General features: G+C 50.6%; 1 protein-coding gene across 2 annotated transcripts in view; it reads left to right on the forward strand.

Moving 5' to 3' along the window:
• The window catches only part of RGS10 (regulator of G protein signaling 10), a 73,295-nt gene extending 53,254 nt beyond the window's left edge, over window positions 1–20,041 (forward strand). Inside the window, exon 5 of one of the 2 annotated variants that reach the window (XM_007534693.3) lies at window positions 7,441–7,896. In XM_007534693.3, coding sequence (XP_007534755.2) covers window positions 7,441–7,599 — 159 coding nt within the window. In that variant the 3' untranslated portion in view covers window positions 7,600–7,896. Of the gene's footprint in view, window positions 1–7,440; window positions 7,897–19,666 lie in introns of those variants that run through there. The other variant, XM_060171202.1, reaches the window with a different exon arrangement.
• The last annotated feature ends 789 nt before the right edge of the window (window positions 20,042–20,830 follow it).

The following is a 20,830-nucleotide window of genomic DNA, read 5'->3' on the forward strand; positions in this document are numbered from 1 at the left end:
AAGAGAGAGAGAGAGAGGGAGGGGGAGAGAGAGAGGCCACAGCACTGCTCCACCATCCACAGGGTTCCTCCTGGTGCTATGGTGCTCCCATGTGGTACTGAGGCTCAAACCCAGGGTCTGGGTCTCATGTACACTAGGCATTCAGTCTATTGGGTAACCATCTCCCAGCCCAGATGAGTTTTTTTTTTTTTTTTTTTTTTTTTTGCCTCCAGGGTAATCACTGGGGCTTGGTGCCTGCACTACGAATCCACTGCTCCTGGAGGCCATTTTTCCCATTTTGTTGCCCTTGTTATAGTAGTAGTAGTAGTTGTTGTTGTTGTTGTTGGAGAGGACAAAGAAATTGAGAGAGGAGGAGAAGACAGACAGGAGGAGAGAAAGATAGACACCTGCAGACATGCTTTACCGCTCGTAAAGTGACCCCCCTGGAGGTGGGGAGCCGGGGGCTTGAACTGGGATTCTCATGCCGGCCCTTGCACTTTGTGCCATGTGCACTTAACCCAGTGTGCTACCACTTGGCTCCCAAGGAAATCTTTTTTTTTTATTTATTTATAAAATGGAAACAGTGACAAGTCCATAGGATAAGAGGGGTATAATTCCACAGAATTCCCACCACCAGAACTCTGTATCCCATCCCCACCCCTGACAGCTTTCCTATTTTTTAACCCTCTGGGAGTATGGACCCAGGGTCATTGTGGGATGCAGAAGGTGGAAGGTCTGGCTTCTGTAATTGCTTCCCCGCTGAACATGGGTGTTGGCAGGTGGATCCATACTCCCAGCCTGTCTCTCTCTTTCCCTAGTGGAGCGAGGCTCTGGGGAAGCAGGGCTCCAAGACACATTGGTGGGGTCGTCTGCCCAGGGAAGTCAGCTTGGCATCATGGTAGCATCTGGAACCTAGTGGCTGAAAAAGAGTTAAGATATGAGAGAAGAGCAAATTGTTGACTAATCGTGGACCTCAAGGCTGAAATATTGAGGATGAAGATTTGGGGTCTCCATTTTGGAAAAAGCTAGTAGGTCGATTTTAGGTCTATTCCGGGGGGGCCACAACCCTAGTTTTTGCCTGTTCCTAGCATCTAATATCCAGGTGACCTAAGTTATTGTCTAGGGGGATGGTGTCATATTTGGAAAAAGGACTAGAAAGCAGGATCAAGGAAGAGAGTAGCTATTTTTAAAAATTTATTTTAGAGAGAAAGAGAGACCAGAGCACCGCTTGACTCTGGCTTATGGTGGGCTCGGAATTGAACCTGGGACCTCAGAGCCTCAGGCATGAAAGTCTTATGCAGAACCACTAAGCTATCTCCCTAGCCCCAAGGCCGTGTGTGTGTGTGTGTGTGTGTGTGTGTGTGTGTACAGAGAGGCAGAAGAGGCAGAAAGTGAGAGAGAGAGAGAGAGAGACACCACAGAACACCAAAGCAAAGCTTCCTTCAATGCCCTGGGGGCCAGGCTTGAACCTGGGTCAGATACATAGCAAAGCAGCGCACTACTCAAGTGAGCTATTTCACCAGTCCCAGAGATGTTTCTCCATGCCTTCACTACCCACTAAGCTTCCTTACCAAGCACCCCCACAGCAGGCCTTGTGCTGGATGCCCCCGGGTCAGTGCCCAGGAGACCCTGTACCAGTGGAATATGACACTGTCCCCTGCAGAGTCTTAGGCCAGCTCAGCCCTGGACAAGGAGGAGCCTTGTCCCTTCTCCTTTGTCCCTTTCCCTTTTTCAGAGTCTTGAAGACCCAACGGGGAGGTGTCTCAGTGGGTAGAGCACAGGACTTGCACACACGAGGCCCCTAGTTTGATCCTGGGCACCACAATATGCCAGAGCACTCATCTGCTTTTCTCTCTGTTTCTCTCTCTGTCTCTGTTTCTCTCTCTCTCCCTCCCTCGTATCTCTCCCTCTTTCTCTATCCCTCTATCCCTCCCTCTCCTTATCTCTCTCCTCTCCCTCTCTCTCCTTCAGTCCCTCTCCCTCTCTCCCCCACCCTCTCTTCTGCTCTCTCCTTCTGTCCCTCTCTCTTTCTCTCCCTCTCTCTCTTTTTTCTCCCTCTTTCCCTCTCTCCTTCTCTCTCCTTCACTCTCCCCCTTCCTCCCCCCTCCCATTCCCTCTCTAACACATTACAGTAGTCAAAAAACATCTCTAGTGGCTAGCAGGTGGTTAAGTGGATAGAACATGGGGTTCGTCTTCAGGAGGTCCTGGGTTCAGGTCCCAGTATTGCCTATGCCAGAGTGATGCTCTGGTTGTTCAGGGATCAGTAAAGGTTCCTTAGCAACAAGCGGCCTCCCTGAGACTTGGTGGTGACTTGGCAGTGCCATGTGGTGGCTGGCTTAACAGCCCCGAGTTGGCATTTCACACTTGCCCAGCAGGGAGCGGCCCTGACCTTGCTAAATACTTGGGCTACTGTTAGGGGGAGCCTGCATGCACTCTCTCTCTCTCTCTCTTCCCCTCTTTCTTTCTCCTTCCTCCTTCCTCCTTTCCCTCTCCCTCCCTCTCCTTCTCCCTCTCTCTCCCTCCCTCTCTGGCTGGGAACTTCCTGCAAACTGAGGGACCAGGACATACCCCTCTGCTGACCTGCCCCCCACCCCCTCAGCCCCTCCCACCCGCCCTGGGGTGCTCCAGCCCCTGCTTTCTCGGCTCTCCTTTGAAGCAGGAACCTCAGAGCCAGACAAGCAAACAGGAAGCTCCCCTCCCACACGCAGATGTCAGGCCCGAGGGTGGGACCGCATCCGGCTGCATGGAACTGGGTGCTGGGGTGCAGGGGTGCCAGGCTACCATGTGGGGGGCTCAGTTTCCAACCTGAAACTAGGTGGGTCTCTTCACCTCACCCCCATCCTGGGCCCTGCAGGGCTTGATGCTTGGGAGGCCCGAGTTATACTGGAGATGTGGGTTAGGGTTCAGGTTCAGGGGGTCAGGGCATCTGCAGGCACTGAAGCAGAATCACCTTCCTCATCCCTGCATTGGCCATGATTTTGTATTTTCTGGGAATTTTGTTCCTCCCCACCCCCCCTGCAAATACATGATTCCTTTCTAACCTCAGCAAATTGGTATAGGATTACAAGGTTGCTGCCCATCAGGTAACTGCCCTGGGGAGCCAGCCTCAGGGCTTCCAGCCACCATCTTGCGAAGCTTGGACAAGAGGACAGACACGGTGGCCTGGCAGGTGGCATCGTGGTTAAAGCGTTGGACTCTAATGCATGAGTCCTGAGTTTGGTCCCCCACATGGCCTGTGCCAAAGTGATGCTCAGGCTCTCTCTCTCTCTCCCATAAACAAACAAACAAACAAACAAACAAATAGAATTCAGGCATGGACAAGGAAAGAGGGCTTTAGTTCTTTAAAGAAAACCCTCAGGGGCCAGGCGGTGGCACTCGTGGTGAAGAACACATATTATAGTGTTGAAGAACGCAGGTTCAAGACCCCAGTCCCCACCTGCAGGGGGGAAGCTTCCCATGTGGTGAAGTAGTGCTGCAAGTCTCTCTCTGTCTCCTTCTCTATCTCCCACTTCCATCTCAGTTTTTCTGCTTCTAGCCAGTAAATAAAATAATAAAGAAAACCCAGAGGGCAGAGGAGCTAGCATAATGGTGATGCAAAAAGATTTTCATGCCCAAGACTCGAAAGTCGGAGGTTCAGTCTCCTGCAGCACCATAAGCCGAAGCTGAGCGGTGCTCCTGCATCTCTCTCCATATCTCTCATTAATAATAATAATAAAATACATGTATCTTCTTTTTTAAGTATTTATTTATTCCCTTTTGTTGCCCTTATTTTGTTTTAGTTATTATTGTTGTTATTGATGTCATCGTTGTATAGGACAGAGAGAAATGGAGAGAGGAGGGAAAGACAGAGAGGGGGAGAGAAAGACAGACACCTGCAGACCTGCTTCACCGCCTGTGAAGCGACTCCCCTGCAGGTGGGGAGCCGGGGACTCGAACCAGGATCCTTATGTCGGTCCTTGTGCTTTGCGCCATGTGAGCATAACTCACTGCGCGACCCCCCTCATTTCTTCTTTCTTTCCTTCCTTCCTTCCTTCCTTCCTTCCTCCGTTTCTTTCTTTTTTCTGACCCTTTTCCACATGATTGGCTTTTAATACCTTGGTTCAGCTTGTCATGAACCAATGAACTTGTTCATCTGTTTATCTTTCCTTCAGAAGTGTGATTTTTTTCCTTCTATTACTGGGTGGACAGCGAGAAATTCAGAGAGGAGGATGTGATAGAGAGTAAGACAGAGAGACACACCTGCAGACCTGCTTCACCACTCGTGAAGTGCTCCCCCTGCAGGTGGGGAGTGGGGCTTGAACCTGGAGTCGTTGCACATGGTAATGAGTGCACTTAACCAGCTGTGCCACTGTCTGGCCCCATGATCCTCTTCTTGCTTCTCCTTTCTGACCCCCGTTTGCACAGGGTGGGAGGCGGGAATGGGTGAATGGGGGGGCTCTTTGAGGCCCCATAGTAGCCTCTAATCCCAGGGGGCTTGGCATCTGTGCAGGCACCACCCCACTTGAGCCTGCCAAGGCCCCCTTAACATGCCCTCTTCCCCGGCGTCTGCTCTGCCAACCGAGTGAGCCTGTGCAGGTGCTGGAGTTTGCAGCCTGTTCTCGAATCTTCTACTGGCTGAGGCTGCTGCCTTATCTTCCCACCTGGGGTGGAATCAACCCGTTTTGGTTCTGGATGTGAAACTAGGTCTGAGGTGCCAGCCTTGTGGGGGTCTCCGTGGTAATGATCCCATGACAGTGTCCTCTTCCCGCTACCTCAGGCTTGAGAAACCTATCCTGATATTGTCTACCCAAGTCAGGTGCCTAGTCTTTTTAAAAAAATTTTTAAAAAATATTTATTTTCCCTTTTGTTTCCCTTGTAGTTATTGTTGTAGTTATTATTGATATTGTTGTTGTTGGATAGGACAGAGAGAAATGGAGAGAGGAGGGGAAGACAGAGAGGGGGAGAGAAAGATAGTCACCTGCAGACCTGCTTCACCGCCTGTGAAGCGACTCCCCTGCAGGTGGGGAGCTGGGGGCTCAAACCGGGATCCTTACGCCGGTCCTTGAGCTTTGTGCCACCTGTGCTTAACCCACTGTGCCACTGCCTGACTCCATTTTTTTTAAATTTTTGGATATTTATTTATTCCCTTTTGTTGCCCTTGTTGTTTTATTGTTGTTGTAGTTATTATTGTTGTTGTCATTGATATTGTTGTTGTTGGATAGGACAGAGAAAAATGGAGAGAGGGGAGACGGAGAGGGGGAGAGAAAGACAGACACCTGCAGACCTGCTTCACCGCCTGTGAAGCGACTCCCCTGCAGGTGGAGAGCCAGGGGCTCCGACCAGATCCTTACGCCGGTCCTTGCGCTTTGCGCCATGTGCGCTTAACCCACTGCACCACCGCCTGACTCCTCAGGTGCCTAGTTTTTTTAAATTTATTTATTTAAGAAAGGATTAATTAACAAAACCACAGGGTAGGAGGGGTACAACTCCACACAATTCCCACCGCCCAATCTCCATAACCCACCCCCTCCCCCGATAGCTTTCCCATTCTCTATCCCTCTGGGAGCATGGACCCAGGGTCTTTGTGGGTTGCAGAAGGCGGAAGGTCTGGCTTCTGTAATTGCTTCCCCGCTGAACATGGGCGTTGACTGGTCGGTCCATACTCCCAGTCTGCCTCTCTCTTTCCCTAGTAGGGCGGGTCTCTGGGGAAGCGGAGCTCCAGGACACACTGGTGGGGTCTTCAGTCCAGGGAATCAGGTGCCTAGTCTTAAAGCTCTGCCTCTCCGTTCATTCTTTCATCCATCATTCACTCAAGCATATGCATGCATGGTATCACACTGCTCCGGGATGCTTTTCTCTCTCTCTCTGCTCCCTCCTTCCCTCTTTCCGTCTTCCTTTTCCTTCCTTCCTTTGTGGTTTCTCTCTTTCCCTCTTTCTTTTTCTTTTCTTTTCTTTCTTTCTTTCTCTCTTTCTTTCTTTTTTTTTTTTTTTTTGCCTCCAGGCTTATCACTGGGGCTCAGTGCCTGCATTACAACCCACTGCTCCTGGCAGCTATTTTTGTTCTTGTCGTTGTTGGATAGGACAGAGAAACGGAGAGAGGAGGGAAAGACAGAGAGGAATAGAGAAAGACAGACACCTGCAGACCTGCTTCACTGCTTGTGAAGCGACCCCCCTGCAGGTGGGGAGTCGGGGGCTCGGACCAGGATCCTTGTGCTCGTCTTTGTGCTTTGCACTGTGTGCACTGAGCCTAGTGTGCCACCACTTACCCCCCTTTCTTTCTTCACCAGGATTTCCCATGGGTGCCCACATGACCCCCCTCTCCTTGTGACCACCTTCTGCCTTTTCTTTCTTCTAGACAAGGATGACTGACTGGGGGCGGGAGTAGAGACAGAGAGAAGGAAAGACAGCTACATCACTGCCCCACCATTCAGAGTTTCCTCCCACTGCAGGTGGGGACAGAGGCTTGAACCCGCGTCCTCACACATGGTAACCTGTGTACTCTGTCAGGTGAGCTGACCCCCAGGCCGCTTTCCCATTCACACAGAAAGAGGGAGAGACACCACAGCACCTGAGCTTTCTCCATAGCATAGCACCTCTCAGGTGGTGCTGGGGCTCCCAGCTGGGCTGTCACCCACTAAGGCACACTCCCTACCTGGTGAGCTATCTCTCTAGCCCAGTCCATTTATTTTTAGGAGACAGAGACCAAAGCACGCCTCAGCTCTGACACTTGGTGGGGCTGGGGATTGAACCTGAGACCTCTGGGTATACAGGTCCTCTGCTCAGCCTCTCAGCTGTCTCCCTGGCCACTTTGAGGGCCTCTGGATTCCAGGGCAGTGCTGTGTGAGAGTCATGCCTCCTGGGGTCCAAGCAGCACACGGCCTAGCTGTGGCTAGTTGACGGTGGGAGGTGTCTGCCCGGAAGCATACACATGTTACTGTTGAACCAGGTTCAAGCCCCCACATACCACCTGCAGCGGGGGAAGCTTCACAGGTGATGAATCAGTGCTGCAGATGCCTCTCTTTCTCTTTCTCTCTCCCTCTCTCTATCTCTCCCTTGCCCTCTCAATTTCTTTTCTTTTTTTTTTTGCCTCCAGGGTTATCGCTGGGGTTCGGTGCCTGAACTATGAATCCACTGCTCCTGTTGCTGTTACTGTTGTGGGATAACACAGAGAGAAATGGAGAGAGGAGGGAAAGACAGAGAGGGGGAGAGAAAGATAGACACCTGCAGACCTGCTTCACCGCCTGTGAAGCGACTCCCCTGCAGGTGGGGAGCCGGGGACTTGAACTGGGGTTCTTAAGCTGGTCCTTGTATTTTGTGTTACATGCGCTTAACCCGCTGCACTACCGCCAGACACCCGGCCTCTCAATTTCTTTCTGTCTCTATTCAACACAAAAATATTTTCAAAATAAACATTGGATGGGCTGAATCACGGCTGAATCACCTCTTCACTCAGACTCTCTATCTCTTCCTCCTCCTCCTCAGATCTTCAACCTCATGAAGTACGACAGCTACAGCCGCTTCTTGAAGTCCGACTTGTTCTTAAAACACAAGCGGACAGAGGAGGAGGAGGAGGAGGAGGAGGAAGACTCACCTGATGCCCAGACAGCGGCGAAAAGAGCTTCGAGGATCTATAACACCTGAGTTTCCCGGAGCCGGTGTTTGGGGGGAAGAGCCAGTCTGTGCCGGACTGGGTGTGACTGCTAGTGACTCAACAGGACTGAGATGTCAAAGCCCCTCTGGGTGGAGGGTGTCTGTGTATTTTATTAACTGCTTGACCAAGTCAGTTTTGCATGATGGCTAATCTTACTTAAAAAAAAAAAGGAAAATAAATAACTTTGAAATTTTAGTACACACACACACACACACAGGTGAAAAAAAAGGGCCTTTGACACTGGATACTTGGAGCGTTTTATAGCTTGATTAAACTTCACACGAGGCTGTCTTTGTCATCTGTGCCCTGCCGCTGCGGGAGGGGATCTTGAATGCCCACAGGCTCAGGTGACAAGCCAGCTCCAAACCAGAGCTGCTGGAACACTTTATGGGGGTGTGCAGGGTGGGGGTGTCTTTTGATGTCTTTGGGTTCATTACTACCCCAGAGCAAGTTCAGTCCTGGAGGAGAAAAAAATGTCAGGCCCTGGCAGCCCATGCAGATCTGGGGCACCCGCAGTGTCACTTGGGGGTTCCGCTTTCCTCGTGTGGGCTTGTGCAGATTTTGTCCTCACAGCTGGTGACACTTCATGCCACTCAGACAAAGTGCTCATCTTGAGAGAAGCAAGAGATCCACTCAAGAAGGCAGGTTAATGGGCATCTGTTCAGCCCCCCCCCCGCCCCCGGGGCTGGCCTGTGATGTCACTGGTGGGACCACCCCCTCCTGCCTCCCCTAGTCCAGGGGAGGCCTTTCCTGCCTTTGCTGGGCTCAGAAACTCCAGGCATGTGACCAGTAAGGGGAGAAAGGGCTGTCTTTGAAAACCTGATTCCTGACCTCATGTGAACTTTGCTCTGAAAGTGGGGTGTTCAGAGCCCCGACTCCCTCCTGTTAGCTGTCCCTGCCCTCCGCCACTGCTGAAATGTCCTCTACATGTTTACACCATCAAAGCAACCAGCATTTTGCAGAGTCCAGCCATCCAGGGTGACTTAATTAAACCAGGACACTTTTTTATTTGTTTGTTTTCTTAAATTTTTTTATTTATAAAAGGGAAGCATTGACAAAACCATAGGATAAGAGGGGTACAACTCCACACAGTTCCCACCACCAGAACTCCATATCCCCTCCCCTCCCCTGATAGCTTTCTTATTCAAAACCAGGACACTTAAAAAAAAAAATTATTGGGGCCTAGGTGGTAGCGCAGTGGGTTAAGCATACATGGCACAAAGTGCAGGACCGGCACAAGGATCCCAGTTCAAGGCCCTGGCTCCCTACCTGCAGGGGGGTCACCTCACAAGCTGTCAGGCAGGTCTGCAGGTATCTGTCTTTCTCTCCTTCTCTCTCGATTTCTCTCTGTCCTATCTAGCAACAACAACAACAATAATAATAAGAACAATAAAGGCAGCGAAAATGGAAAAGATGGCCTCCAGGAGCAGTGGATTCATAATGCAAAGCCCAGCGATAACCCTGGAGGCAGAAAATGGTTTCCCTTTTATTTAAAAAAAAATAGGGAAGCTATCAAGAGAGGGACTAGGAGATGGAGTTCCAGGGGTGGGAATTGTGTGGAACTGTACCCTTCTTATCCTATAGTCTTGTCAATATTTCCATTTTATAAACAAAGATTTTTTTTAAAAAAACATAATAATGGGGGGCCAGGCAGTAGCACATCGGGTTAAGTGCCCATGGCGCAAAGCGCAAGAACCTGGGCAAAGCACAAGAACTGGCACAAAGATCCCAGTTCGAGCCCCCGACTTTTCACCTTCAGAGGAGTCGCTTTGCAAGTGGTGAAGCAGGTCTGCAGGTGTCTATCTTTCTCCCCCACCTCTCCTCTCTCCATTTCTCTCTGTCCTGTCCAACAACAACAACAGCAGCAACAACAACAACAACAAATGGGTAAAAAATGGTCACCAGGGGAGTCAGGCTGTAGCACAGCGGGTTAAGCGTAGGTGGCGCAAAGCGCAAGGACTGGCATAAGGATCCCGGTTCAAGTCCTGGCTCCCCACCTGCAGGGGAGTCGCTACACAGGCGGTGAAGCAGGTCTGCAGGTGTCTATCTTTCTCTCCCCCCTCTGTCTTCCCCTCCTCTCCCCATTTCTCTCTGTCCTATCCAACAACAACAACAATAGTAACTACAACAATAAAAAAAAACAGTAAGGACAACAAAAAGGGAATAAATAAATAAATAAGTAAATAAATAAATATTTTAAAAAATGGTCACCAGGAGCAATGGATTGATAGTGCAAGCACCAAGCCTCAGTCATAACCCTGGAGGCAAAATAATAGAAATATTACTAATGGCCGAGCGGTGGCACACCCAGTTGAGTGCATGTTACCACGCACAAGGACCTAAACTCAAGGCCCTGGTTCCTACCTGCAGGGGACAAGCTTCATGAGTGGTGAAGCAGGTCTGCATGTATCTCTCTTTTTCTTTCTGTCTCCCCCTTCCTTATCAATTTTCTGTCTCAAAAATAATATTTGTATTTATTATTGCATAGAGACAGAGAGGAATTGAGAGGGGAGGGGAGATAGAGAGGGAGAGAGACAACTGTAGCCCTGCTTCACCCTTTGTGAATCTTTCCCCCTGCAGGTGGGGACCAGGGGCTTGAACATGGGTCCTTGTGCACTGGAATGCGTGTGCTCAACCAGGTGCGCCACCGCCTGGCCCAGTTTCTCTCTGTCTCTATTCAATAAATGAGGAAAAAAAATTTTTTTTTTTTTGCCTCCAGGGTTATCACTGGGGCTCGGTGCCTGCACTAGGAACCCACGGCTCCTGGAGGCCATTTTTCCCATTTTGTTGCCCTTGTTGCTGTGCTTGTTGTAGTTGCCATTGCTGTCATAGCTGTTGTTATTGTTGTTGGACAGGACAGAGAGAAATGGAGAGAGGAGGGGAAAACAGAGAGGGGGAGAGAAAGAGACATCTGCAGACCCGCTTCACCGCCTGTGAAGTGACTCCCCTGCAGGTGGGGAGCCGGGGGCTCGAACCGGGACCCTTTCGCTTTGCGCCACGTGTGCTTAACCCGCTGCGCTACCGCCCGACTCCCTAAATAAAATATTTTTAAAAGGTCAAATAATAGTCAAGTTCTACACAAGAGCCTGCAGAGCCTCTGCTGTTGCTGTAGGCCACAGAGTGGTGTTTTATGGAGTAGGTGCCTTGACTCTCTTTTTAAAAATATATTTATTTATTAGATAAGAGACACAGAGAGATTGAGCAGGGAGGAGGGCTAGAGAAGGAGAGAGGGAGAGAGACCTGCTCCACTGCTCAGAGACTTCTCCGTGCAGGTGGGGTTGGGACCTTGTGCATGATAGCAGTGTTCTGCCTTGGCCAAGGCACTGTGTGCTCTCTGCGTGCCCATAGGCCCTGCTCCTGCTGTCTCTCACATGCTGACGCCACTGCTGGGTCTGTGGGGCAGCCCCGAGCCCCAGTCCTGGGTGCAGAGGGCACAGCCTTGCCTCTGGAGCCTCCAGATCTCTTTACATGGTTGGTGACCTTGAAGACACTGCTGGAGCTTCTCTCCTCCTACTTGAGAACTGCCCACTCAGAGCATGACGGGGTCCCCACGCCCCTGCAGACAGCCTTCTCCGACCCTTAAAAAGGACCAAGGGGCCAGTGGCACACCCAGTTGAGTGCACACATCACCACGTGCAAGGGCCCAGGTTCAAGCCCCCAGTCCCCACCTGCAGGAGAAACAGCTTCACAAGCAGTAAAGCAGGTCTGTGGGTGTATCTCTTTCTCCCCAACTCTCCTTCCCCTCTTGGTTTCTCTCTGTCCTAGCAAATTAAATAAAGAAGCAAGTAAAAAAAAAAATTAAATGGCCAAACAGCTGTTTCTCCCACACTAGCCTAAACCAACACAAAACTCTCAGGGACATGCTTGAGGCCAAGCCCGAACCCACGGCCTCTGACCCTAGTGCCTCAGGGGGTCTACACCCTCCCTGGATGGACCCCAGGGAAACTCTGAGGCTGGAGGGAGACTGGGCTTTTGCAGGGATTCTCTTGTGCCATCGGGCGTCACTCCACAGCGGGGACACGCTCTGGGAAATGCCTCTGAGGGGATGTCACACCCAGGGCCTGAGCTGCTGCCAGTTGAGGTCCATCACAGACAGAAACATTGCTGAGCAAGGCATGACGGGACTCACACGACAGCTATGTGGAAGCTGAGCGGTGGTGCACCTGGCAAAGCGCACACATTACTGTGCGTGAGGACTCGGGTTCAACCCCTTGGTCCCTGTCTGCGGTGGAGGGAGTTGTTTCACGAGTGGTGGAGCAGCACTGCAGGTAACCCTCCCTCTCTCTTCCCTTCCCCTTCCCCTTCTACTGCTTCTGTCTCTATCAGAGAAAAGCAAATGGGGTTGGGTGATGGCGCACTGGGTTAAGTGCACATAGTATGAAGTGCAAGGACCCGCTCAAGGAAGCCACTTCGAGCCCAGGCTCTCCAGCTTCGGGGTGGGGGAGGCGTCACTTCACAAGCAGTGAAGCAGGTCTGCAAATGTCTCTCAGTCTTTCTCCTCCTCTATCTCCTACTCCTTTCTGAATTTCTTTCTGTCCTATCCAATAAAAATGAAAAATGGGGGTCAGGCGGGGCGGTAGCACAGTGGGTTAAGCGGACACGGTATAAAGTGCAAAGACTGGTGTAAGGATCCTGGTTCAAGCCCTTGACTCCCCACCGGCAGGGGGGTCATTTCACAAGCGGCGAAGCAGGTCTGCAAGTGTCTATCTCTCCCTCTCTGTCTTCCCCATCTCTCTCCATTTCTCTCTGTCTTATCCAACAATGACATCAATAATAACTACAACGACAACAAGGACCAGTGGATTGAGCACTGAGCCCCAGTGACAACCCTGGAGGCAAAAAAAAAAAAAAAAAAAGGAATGGCCACTGGGAGCAGGCACCAAACCACAGTTATAAACTTACTGGCAAAAACCCAAAAGCCAGAACCCCAGGTATTTCGTGAGGACCGCTGCATCTCTGGTCAAGTCCATCTATGAGATGTGTTCAGGGGACTGGGGGAGAAAGGCGATCTCCCCTTCAGGTCAGGAAAAACTGCTACAAGGAGAGTAGCTGGGAGGTGGAGCACAGTGGTAGAGCTATGGACTTGCAGCCATGAAGTCCTGAGTTCGAACCCCAGTACTGCATGTGCCACGGTGCTGCTGTAGTGCAGTGGGTTAGATGAGTCAGGAAGAGAGGGGTGAACACAGGATGATGCCACATGTAGATGGGACTCAGGAGACAGTTAGAAAGGAGGACGCAGGAAGAAACCTGGACTGGTTGGGGGTGAGGGCTACTGCACCAAAGCAAGGAACTCTGGGAAGGGGGAAGGGGGCTCTGGGAGGAGAGGGAGCTTGGAGTCTTTGATGGAGGGGTAAAAGCACATAGCAGACACCTGCTATGCAAAGCAGAAATCAGGGGTGGGAGGCGGAACACCCAGTTAAGCAGACAGCACTAAGCGTGCAAGCCCCCGGCCCCTCACCTGCAGGGGGGTCACTTCACAAGCGGTGAAACAGGTCTGTTGGTTTCTTTCTCCCTCTCTATCTCCCCCTCCTCTCTCAATTTCTTTTTGTCCTATTCAACAAAATGGAAGAAATGGCCGACAGGAGCAGTGGATTCATAGTGCTGGCACCAAGCCGCAACGATGACCCTGGAGGCAAAAATAAAGGGGTGTCAGTCAGTAGCGGAGCGGGTTAAGTGCACATGGCACCAAGCGCAAGGAGCAGCATAAGGATCCCAGTTCGAACCCCCCGGCTCCCCACATGCAGGGGGGTCGTTCACGAGCGGTGAAGCAGGTCTGCAAGTGTCTTTCTCTCCTCCCCTCTGTCTCTTCTCCTCTCTTGATTTTTATCTGTCCTATCCAGCAACATCAATGGCAAAAGTAACAACAAGGGCAACAAAATGGGGGGAAAATTGTCTCCAGGAGCAGTGGATTCGTAGTGTAGGCGCCAAGCCCCAGTAATAACCCTGGAGGTAGAAAGAAAGGAAGGAAGAGGGAGTCGGGCTGTAGCACAGCGGGTTAAGCGCAGGTGACGCAAAGCACAAGGACTGGCGGAAGGATCCCGGTTCGAGCCCCCGGCTCCCCACCTGCAGGGGAGTCGCTTCACAGGCGGTGAAGCAGGTCTGCAGGTGTCTATCTTTCTCTCCTCCTCTCTGTCTTCCCCTCCTCTCTCCATTTCTCTCTGTCCTATCCAACAACGATGACATCAGTAACAACAACGATAAACAACAAGGGCAACAAAAGGGAATAAATAAATTAATTAATTAAAATTTAAAAAAATTTTTAAAAAAGGAAGGAAGGAAGGAAGAAAGAGCTGAGAAATCATAACATGGATAACCAAAGGTGCTGTAATTCATTATCCCTCTAAAAATAAATAAATAAATTAGAGCAGGAAGGGAGAACACAAAGTGAGCTGTGGACTGGGCATGGCGTACTGCATCAAAGCCAAGGACGCTGGGGACCAAGAGGAGGAGGGGGGAGGGCAGAGGACAACGTTGGGGTCCTGGTGCATGATGAAATTGTGCTCATGTGTCAATTACTGCACTATAAACCATTAATTCCTTTCATAAAGGAGAGAGAGAGAGAGTTGGTGGTAGTGTACTTGGTAAAGCTCACAGAATGCCATGCATAAGAAACTGTGTTCAAGTCCGTGTTCCCCACCTGCACAGGGGAAACTTCACGAGCAGTGTTGCATGTGTCTGTCTCTCTAACTCCTAATTTCTGTCTCTGTCAAAGGAAAAAGGGGAGGGGAGACTGTTGGGAGCGATGGATTCTTTCTGCAGGCACAGATCTCCAGCAATAACCCTGGTGGAAATATAGATAGATAGATAGGTAGATAGATAGATAGATAGATAGATAGATAAAGGAAGGGAGCTGGCTGGGTCCCCCCAGAAGCCCAGTTATTCGTCTCCTCCAGCTGAGTCTCCTCCAGCTGCCGATCCTGGCTGTAGTGATTTCTTTTACAAAACCATCAGCAATTGTATCTTCTAATTCCAGTCTCAGGTGAAGTCTAGGAAAGGAAGCACTGGTTCACAGAGCTCCCCAGCTCAGGCTGTGTGGCCGATGGTGACGCATGAGTGTCCTCCTAGTGGTACACAGAGCCCTCGGGGTGACTCAGTCCTCAGCACTCCCCCTTCGTCTGAGCAGGCTCTGTTTACAAGCCTGACAAACTCCCCAGTGTGACTCACACGCAGGCTTGCTATTATTTACCTTTCCTTCTGCCAGCGGAAGTCCTAGAACCTTCCTTCAGTGGAGTGCTAAATACCCTCGATGTGCCTTTGGCTCTCAGGAGTTCACAGCCGTCTTTGCTCAAGGTTGGCAGCCTTCTGTGCAGCAGGGGGAGAGAAATGCCAAGAGCCTGGGTGGGAGTGGGTGCTCCATGCCCGCTGAGGGGGTGGGGCAGGGGTGGACCACAGTGAGCAAATGCTCCCCTAACCTTGGGCAGAACCCGCAGCACCACTCCTGCCGTTGCCCACCCAGAGTTGCTCAAGAGACAGCACACACCTTATCGAGTGTGATGCCCTGGGTTTGAGCCCCAGCAGCCCCATGGATGGTAGGGTGGCCCTGCGATGTCTGTCTTCAAAATGAAGGGCGAAGCATTGAGCAGTAGTTCACCTAGGAGAGTGCACACTTTACCACATGCCAGAACCTAGGTTCGAGCCCCCAGCCACCTCATGGGGGCACTTGGTCAGGGTGAAGCTTCATGAGTGTCAGAGCTATGCTGTGGTGTCTCTCCTCTCTTACCCATTTTATTTTTTTATAGTTTTATTAATGATTTACTAGTGATTACAAGATTATAAGAGAATGGGGATATAATTCCATTTCACTCACACCACCAAAGTTCTGTGCTCACCCACCCCCCATCGGTAACACCATAGTCCTCCCAAGCTCAAAAATATAGGTTGACTATATACTTTTTTCAAGTTCATTGTTTCAATTTTCTATATTCCACATATGAATGAAATAGCCCTTTACTTGTCCTTCACTTCCTTCCTTACTTCACTAAGCATGATCACTGCCAGTTCCATCCACTTAGTCCCAGAGGACACACAGTTTTTTTGCTTTTTTTTTTTGACTCTAAGGTTATTGCTGGGGCTCAGTGCCTGCACTACAAATCCACAACTCCTGGAGGTTATTTCCCCCCCCTTTTGTTGCTCTTGCTATTTATTATTGCTGTAATTGTTGTTGGATAGGACAGAGAGGAATCGAGAGAGGAAGGGAAAACAAAAAGAGGGAGAGAAAGACAGACACCTGCAGACCTGCTTCACTGCCTGTGAAGTGACCCCCCTGCGGGTGGGGAGCCGGGGGCTCGAACTGGGATCCTTAACTGGCTGCGCTACTGCCCGACTCCCACGTAAAGTCTTTTTAATTGCTGAGTAGTACTCCACTGAGTATCTGTCCCATGACTTTTTTTTTCATAAGACTCAAATTAATGATTTTTATTCCATTGTTAAAGGCTTCCCCCACCCCCAACTCTATCTCAGTATTCTTCATAGGACCCCACCCCCAGACAGGATCAGGAAAATAAAAGGCACACACCAGAGAAGCACATGGGCCTTTTGGACAAAGGTGGCTGATGGCCAGTGAAAGCTGATGCCTGTTTTCACTCCTGTGCATGGCCCTGCCTTCACTTCCTTGCTAAGCCACACCTCCACCTATCACCATTTCAGGGATTTCTTCCTTCCCTTCCTCCTTTTCCCTCTGCCCTCCTGGTGCTCTGGGGATTCTCCTCCCTGTCAGTGATTCTCTTACCCCCTCTCACTCTCACTCTCTACTGGGAGAATTAAAAATAATAGTAATAATAAAAAGTCTTCCAGGAGTGATAGTGGAATCACAAAGGCCTAAAGCCCTGGTGGCAAATAAAAATAAAATAAACAAGTAACTTAAAACAAAATAACGAATGAAAAGAGGCCCCGGGTTCAAGGCACCAGAAAAAAGAAGAGGTCACCCAAGCAAAACCTGGCTGGGTGCTTGAATGAGAGGGTGCTTATGGTGCCACACCGGCCGGGAGAAAGTGAGGACTCTTCTCCCCATTTCCACACAGCTGCTTGGGAGGGGAAGGGCACCCTGAGGGCAGGGGAGGCACTTTGCCCTGCTGCAGTGCCTGAGTCTTCGTCCATTTCCTCTCTGCACCCACCTTCCTTCAAATCTCAGCCACAGCCAGCGGCCAGGACGGACCTTCCCTGGGTCTCTAGGCAGCCCCTCTGCCCTTAGGACTGTACCCCCGACACCCCCTCACCAGAGGCCCTGTACGCGGACTCCATCTCCCTGGGGAAGGCAGGCTGTCATGGGGCGGGGTCCTGAGTGAGCCGTCTGAACCCTGCCTGGCCCGAGCTGGGAGACGCTTCTGTTCTTTTTCACGCACTGCCTACACCTTAGGGTGCTCCCTTGCTGAGGTCAACTTCTGCAACTATCATAAAAATGAGAGGACACTGCATCATAGTAAAGGACTCAGGGTGGGGGGAGGGCTTCAGGTCCTGGTGCATAACGGTGGAGGAGGGCCTAGGTTGGGGGTGAAAGTGTTTTTTGCAGAGCCACCAACAACTGTAAACCATGAATTCCCCAATTAAAGTATATATATATATATATATATATATATATATATATATATATATATATATATGATAGTGGAATTGAATAGTCCAAAATGCAGACAACCGTCATAAAGGGAAATGTACCTTTTTTTTCTTACTGTTGATACAAATGTAGATGTAATAGCTGGAACTATAGTAGCCAGTGTTGGCTGTAAGGAGAAATGAATCTGTGACAATTATATCATGGGACTCCCATTGGTACATTGCACTCCCTATATTAATGAGAAGGTAATACATTCTTATTTTATTAAAAATATATATATATATATGAGGAGAGAGGGCTGGGCGGTAGCACGCAGGGTTAAGCACACATAGTACCAAACATAAGGATCCACACAAGATTTCGAGTTCCAGCCTCCAGCTCCTCACAAGTGGGGCGGGGGGTGTCACGTCACAAGTGGTAAAGCAGGTCTGCAGATATCTATCTTTCTCTCCCCCTCTTTACTTTCCCCTCCTCTTTCAATTTCTCTCTGTCCTGTCCAATAAAATGGGGCGGGGGCGGGGGATGGCCTCCGAGAGCAGTGAATTCTGGTACTGAGCCCCAGCAGTAACCTTGGGGAGAAAATGAAGGGGACAGGGAAGACTGGGGAGGCCCCCCTTCCTTTCCTTTCGTTCTTCTTCTCACCTCTCTTTCTCTCTTTCTTTCTTGCCACCGGGGCTATTGCTGGCACTTGGTGCCTATACAATGAATCCACCACTCTGGTGGCTACTGTTACCTTTTTATATTTTTCCTTTCATTTTGATAGGAAAGAAAGAGATTGAGAGGGAAGAGGGAGAGGATGGGAGAGAGACACCTGCAGTGCAGCTTCACCACCCCTGACGCATCGCCCTGCAGGTGGGAGCGGGAGCTTGAACACGGGTCTTTGTGCGTGGTGGTGACATGTGCACTCAGCCAGCTGCACCACTGCCCGGACACTTAGGTCCCTTTTTCTTTGGCGGCACTATCGGATTCCAGGACTGGAGCCCAGGTCTTTTTAACTCCACAGTCCCAACCCTCATCTTCCTCTTCTAATGCCGGGGCTTCGTGCATACATGATGCCGGCTCCCCAGACACTGCCCCCTCCCCTCCCTTTCTCCTTCCTGTCTTCCTCTCGCTCTTCTTGCATGGGGGCTTCATGACTGCACGGCTCTATATCTACCCAAAGAGATGTTCTTCATTTAATTTTATAGAGACAGAGAGCTGAAGAGACAGAGGGAGGAGAGACACCATAACACCACTTCACCCCTCACCAAACTCTCCTGGATCCTTTGCATGTTGGTCCCACGTGTTGCCCGAGGCTCAGGATTGGTGAAGTGTGCCCTCTACTGGCTGAGCTATCTCCTGACTCCATTCTTTATAAAGATGAGAAAGAGAGAAGACAGGAGAGAGGCAGAAACAAGGAACAAGAGAGGAGACACCACAGCACAGCCCCACCACCCAGCGTCCCCAGCTGTACCCTGGAGCCGTCCATGGTGCTCCCACGTGATATTGAGGCTCCCACAGCTCCTCCATTGAAAAGGTTCTCTTTGTTCCCGTGTCTTGTTTCTGGGCGGCGAGGGGGATCGTACCCAGGGCCTCCAGTATGCAAGGTGTGCACTCTGCCACAGAGCCACCAGCCTCCCCATCCCCATGCAGAGGAGGAAGCTGGTGTCAGGAGCTCCTTTATAACATCTGGGTGGTTGTTGGTGACCAATTTCCTGACAAACCCCCCCCCCACACACACACACACACACAGTCTGGAGCAATAGATCACAACCATCTCCTTGTGCCAAAAACATAATCACACACGGCAAAAAAAAAAAAAAAAATAGCCCAGCTCCGAGATTATCCGGGGAAGATGGATGTTACCCTCCTGCTAATTCCAGCACAGTTTATACACTGTTTGTACAAGGCCAGCAAACTGTTTTCTTCTTCTTTAAGCATTTAAACTCTGTTTTTCAAACTGTTATGGCAGGCGACTCACTAAGAGTAACAGATGTCTGCTGGAGAGAGATATTGGACGGGAAGGAGCGAGAGTCCCCGGGCCCGGAGGAACAACGTCCTGGAGGTCCTCGTGTGTGTCCCGTCCTTGATCCACATGTCCACCATAGCCGCCGCCACCACCACCACCACCACCACCACCACCACCCCTTGGCACCCTAGTCAGGGAAGCAGCACAGTGCCCCCAACTGTCAATCTTAGAGATGACACCTGTGCTTACAGAGGCTCACGGAGGTGACCCGGTCCCTCCTTGGGGGCTCTCCCTGTCCCTACGAGAGGTGTACTTCTCTGTTTTCCTGAGTGACTGAGGCTACATGTTCTGATCTGGAGATGTGAAAATGGCTCTTGTCTCTGACTAAATTTCTGAGTTTCCCCAGAATCCTCAGCATGGAAGCAGCTGGTTCAGATCACAGCCTGGGCACCTGCTGCCCTATTTCTAACCCCGAGCCGCTGCTAATTAGCTCCTGGGCAAGTCCCATGACTTTCCACATTGCTTCTCTAACTTCCTTTCTTTTTTTGTCCACTAGGTTATCGCTGGAGCTTGCTGTCTACATGGCTGCGCTCTTCCAAGCAGGCAATCTCCCCCTCTCCGCCCCCCTTTTCCTTTCTTTATGATACAGAGTGAGAGACAAAGAGTGATAGAGAATGACAGAACTCCCCCTCACACCTGCAAGAATGGACTCCGTCAATAAAAGGAGAAGAGAAGTGTTGGAGAGGATGTGGAGAGAAAGGAACTCTGCCGCACTGTTGGCGGGCGGGAGTGCAGACCCGCGGCCACTCTGGAGAACCCTTAAAGGAACACAAACGGAAATGCCATAGGACCCAGCAATTCCACTGCTAGGCATATGCCCCAGAGACGGAACAACAGTGATTCGAAGGGCTATACGCACCCCCATGCTTATAGCGGCTTTATTCACACCCCCATGCCTATAGCGGCTTTATTCACACCCCCATGCCTATAGCGGCTTTATTCACACCCCCATGCCATAGCGGCTTTATTCACACCCCCATGCCTATAGCGGCTTTATTCACACCCCCATGCCTATAGCGGCTTTATTCACACCCCCATGCCTATAGCGGCTTTATTCACACCCCCATGCCTATAGCGGCTTTATTCACACCCCCATGCCTATAGCGGCTTTATTCACACCCCCATGCCTATAGCGGCTTTATTCACACCCCCATGCCTATAGCGGCTTTATTCACACCCCCATGCCTATAGCGGCTTTATTCACACCCCCATGCCTATAGCGGCTTTATTCACACCCCCATGCCTATAGCGGCTTTATTCACACCCCCATGCCTATAGCGGCTTTATTCACACCCCCATGCCTATAGCGGCTTTATTCACACCCCCATGCCTATAGCGGCTTTATTCACACCCCCATGCCTATAGCGGCTTTATTCACACCCCCATGCCTATAAGCGGCTTTATTCACACCCCCATGCCTATAGCGGCTTTATTCACAATGGCAAAACCTTAGAAACAACCAAAATGCCCTTCAACAGATGACACGGGACATCTACTCAACAGAGTACATGTACGCAGCAACAAAAATAAAGGGGGGGGTGGGTTTTGTTTTTTTTTGCCTCCAGGGTTATCATTGGGGTTTGGTGCCTGCACCACCAATCCACTGCTCCTGGAGGCTTTTTTTTCCTTCTCTTTTGCTGCCCTTGTTGTTTTATTGTTG

This window comes from Erinaceus europaeus, chromosome 14 (assembly GCF_950295315.1).
Source record: "Erinaceus europaeus chromosome 14, mEriEur2.1, whole genome shotgun sequence".
NCBI lineage: Eukaryota > Metazoa > Chordata > Mammalia > Eulipotyphla > Erinaceidae > Erinaceus > Erinaceus europaeus.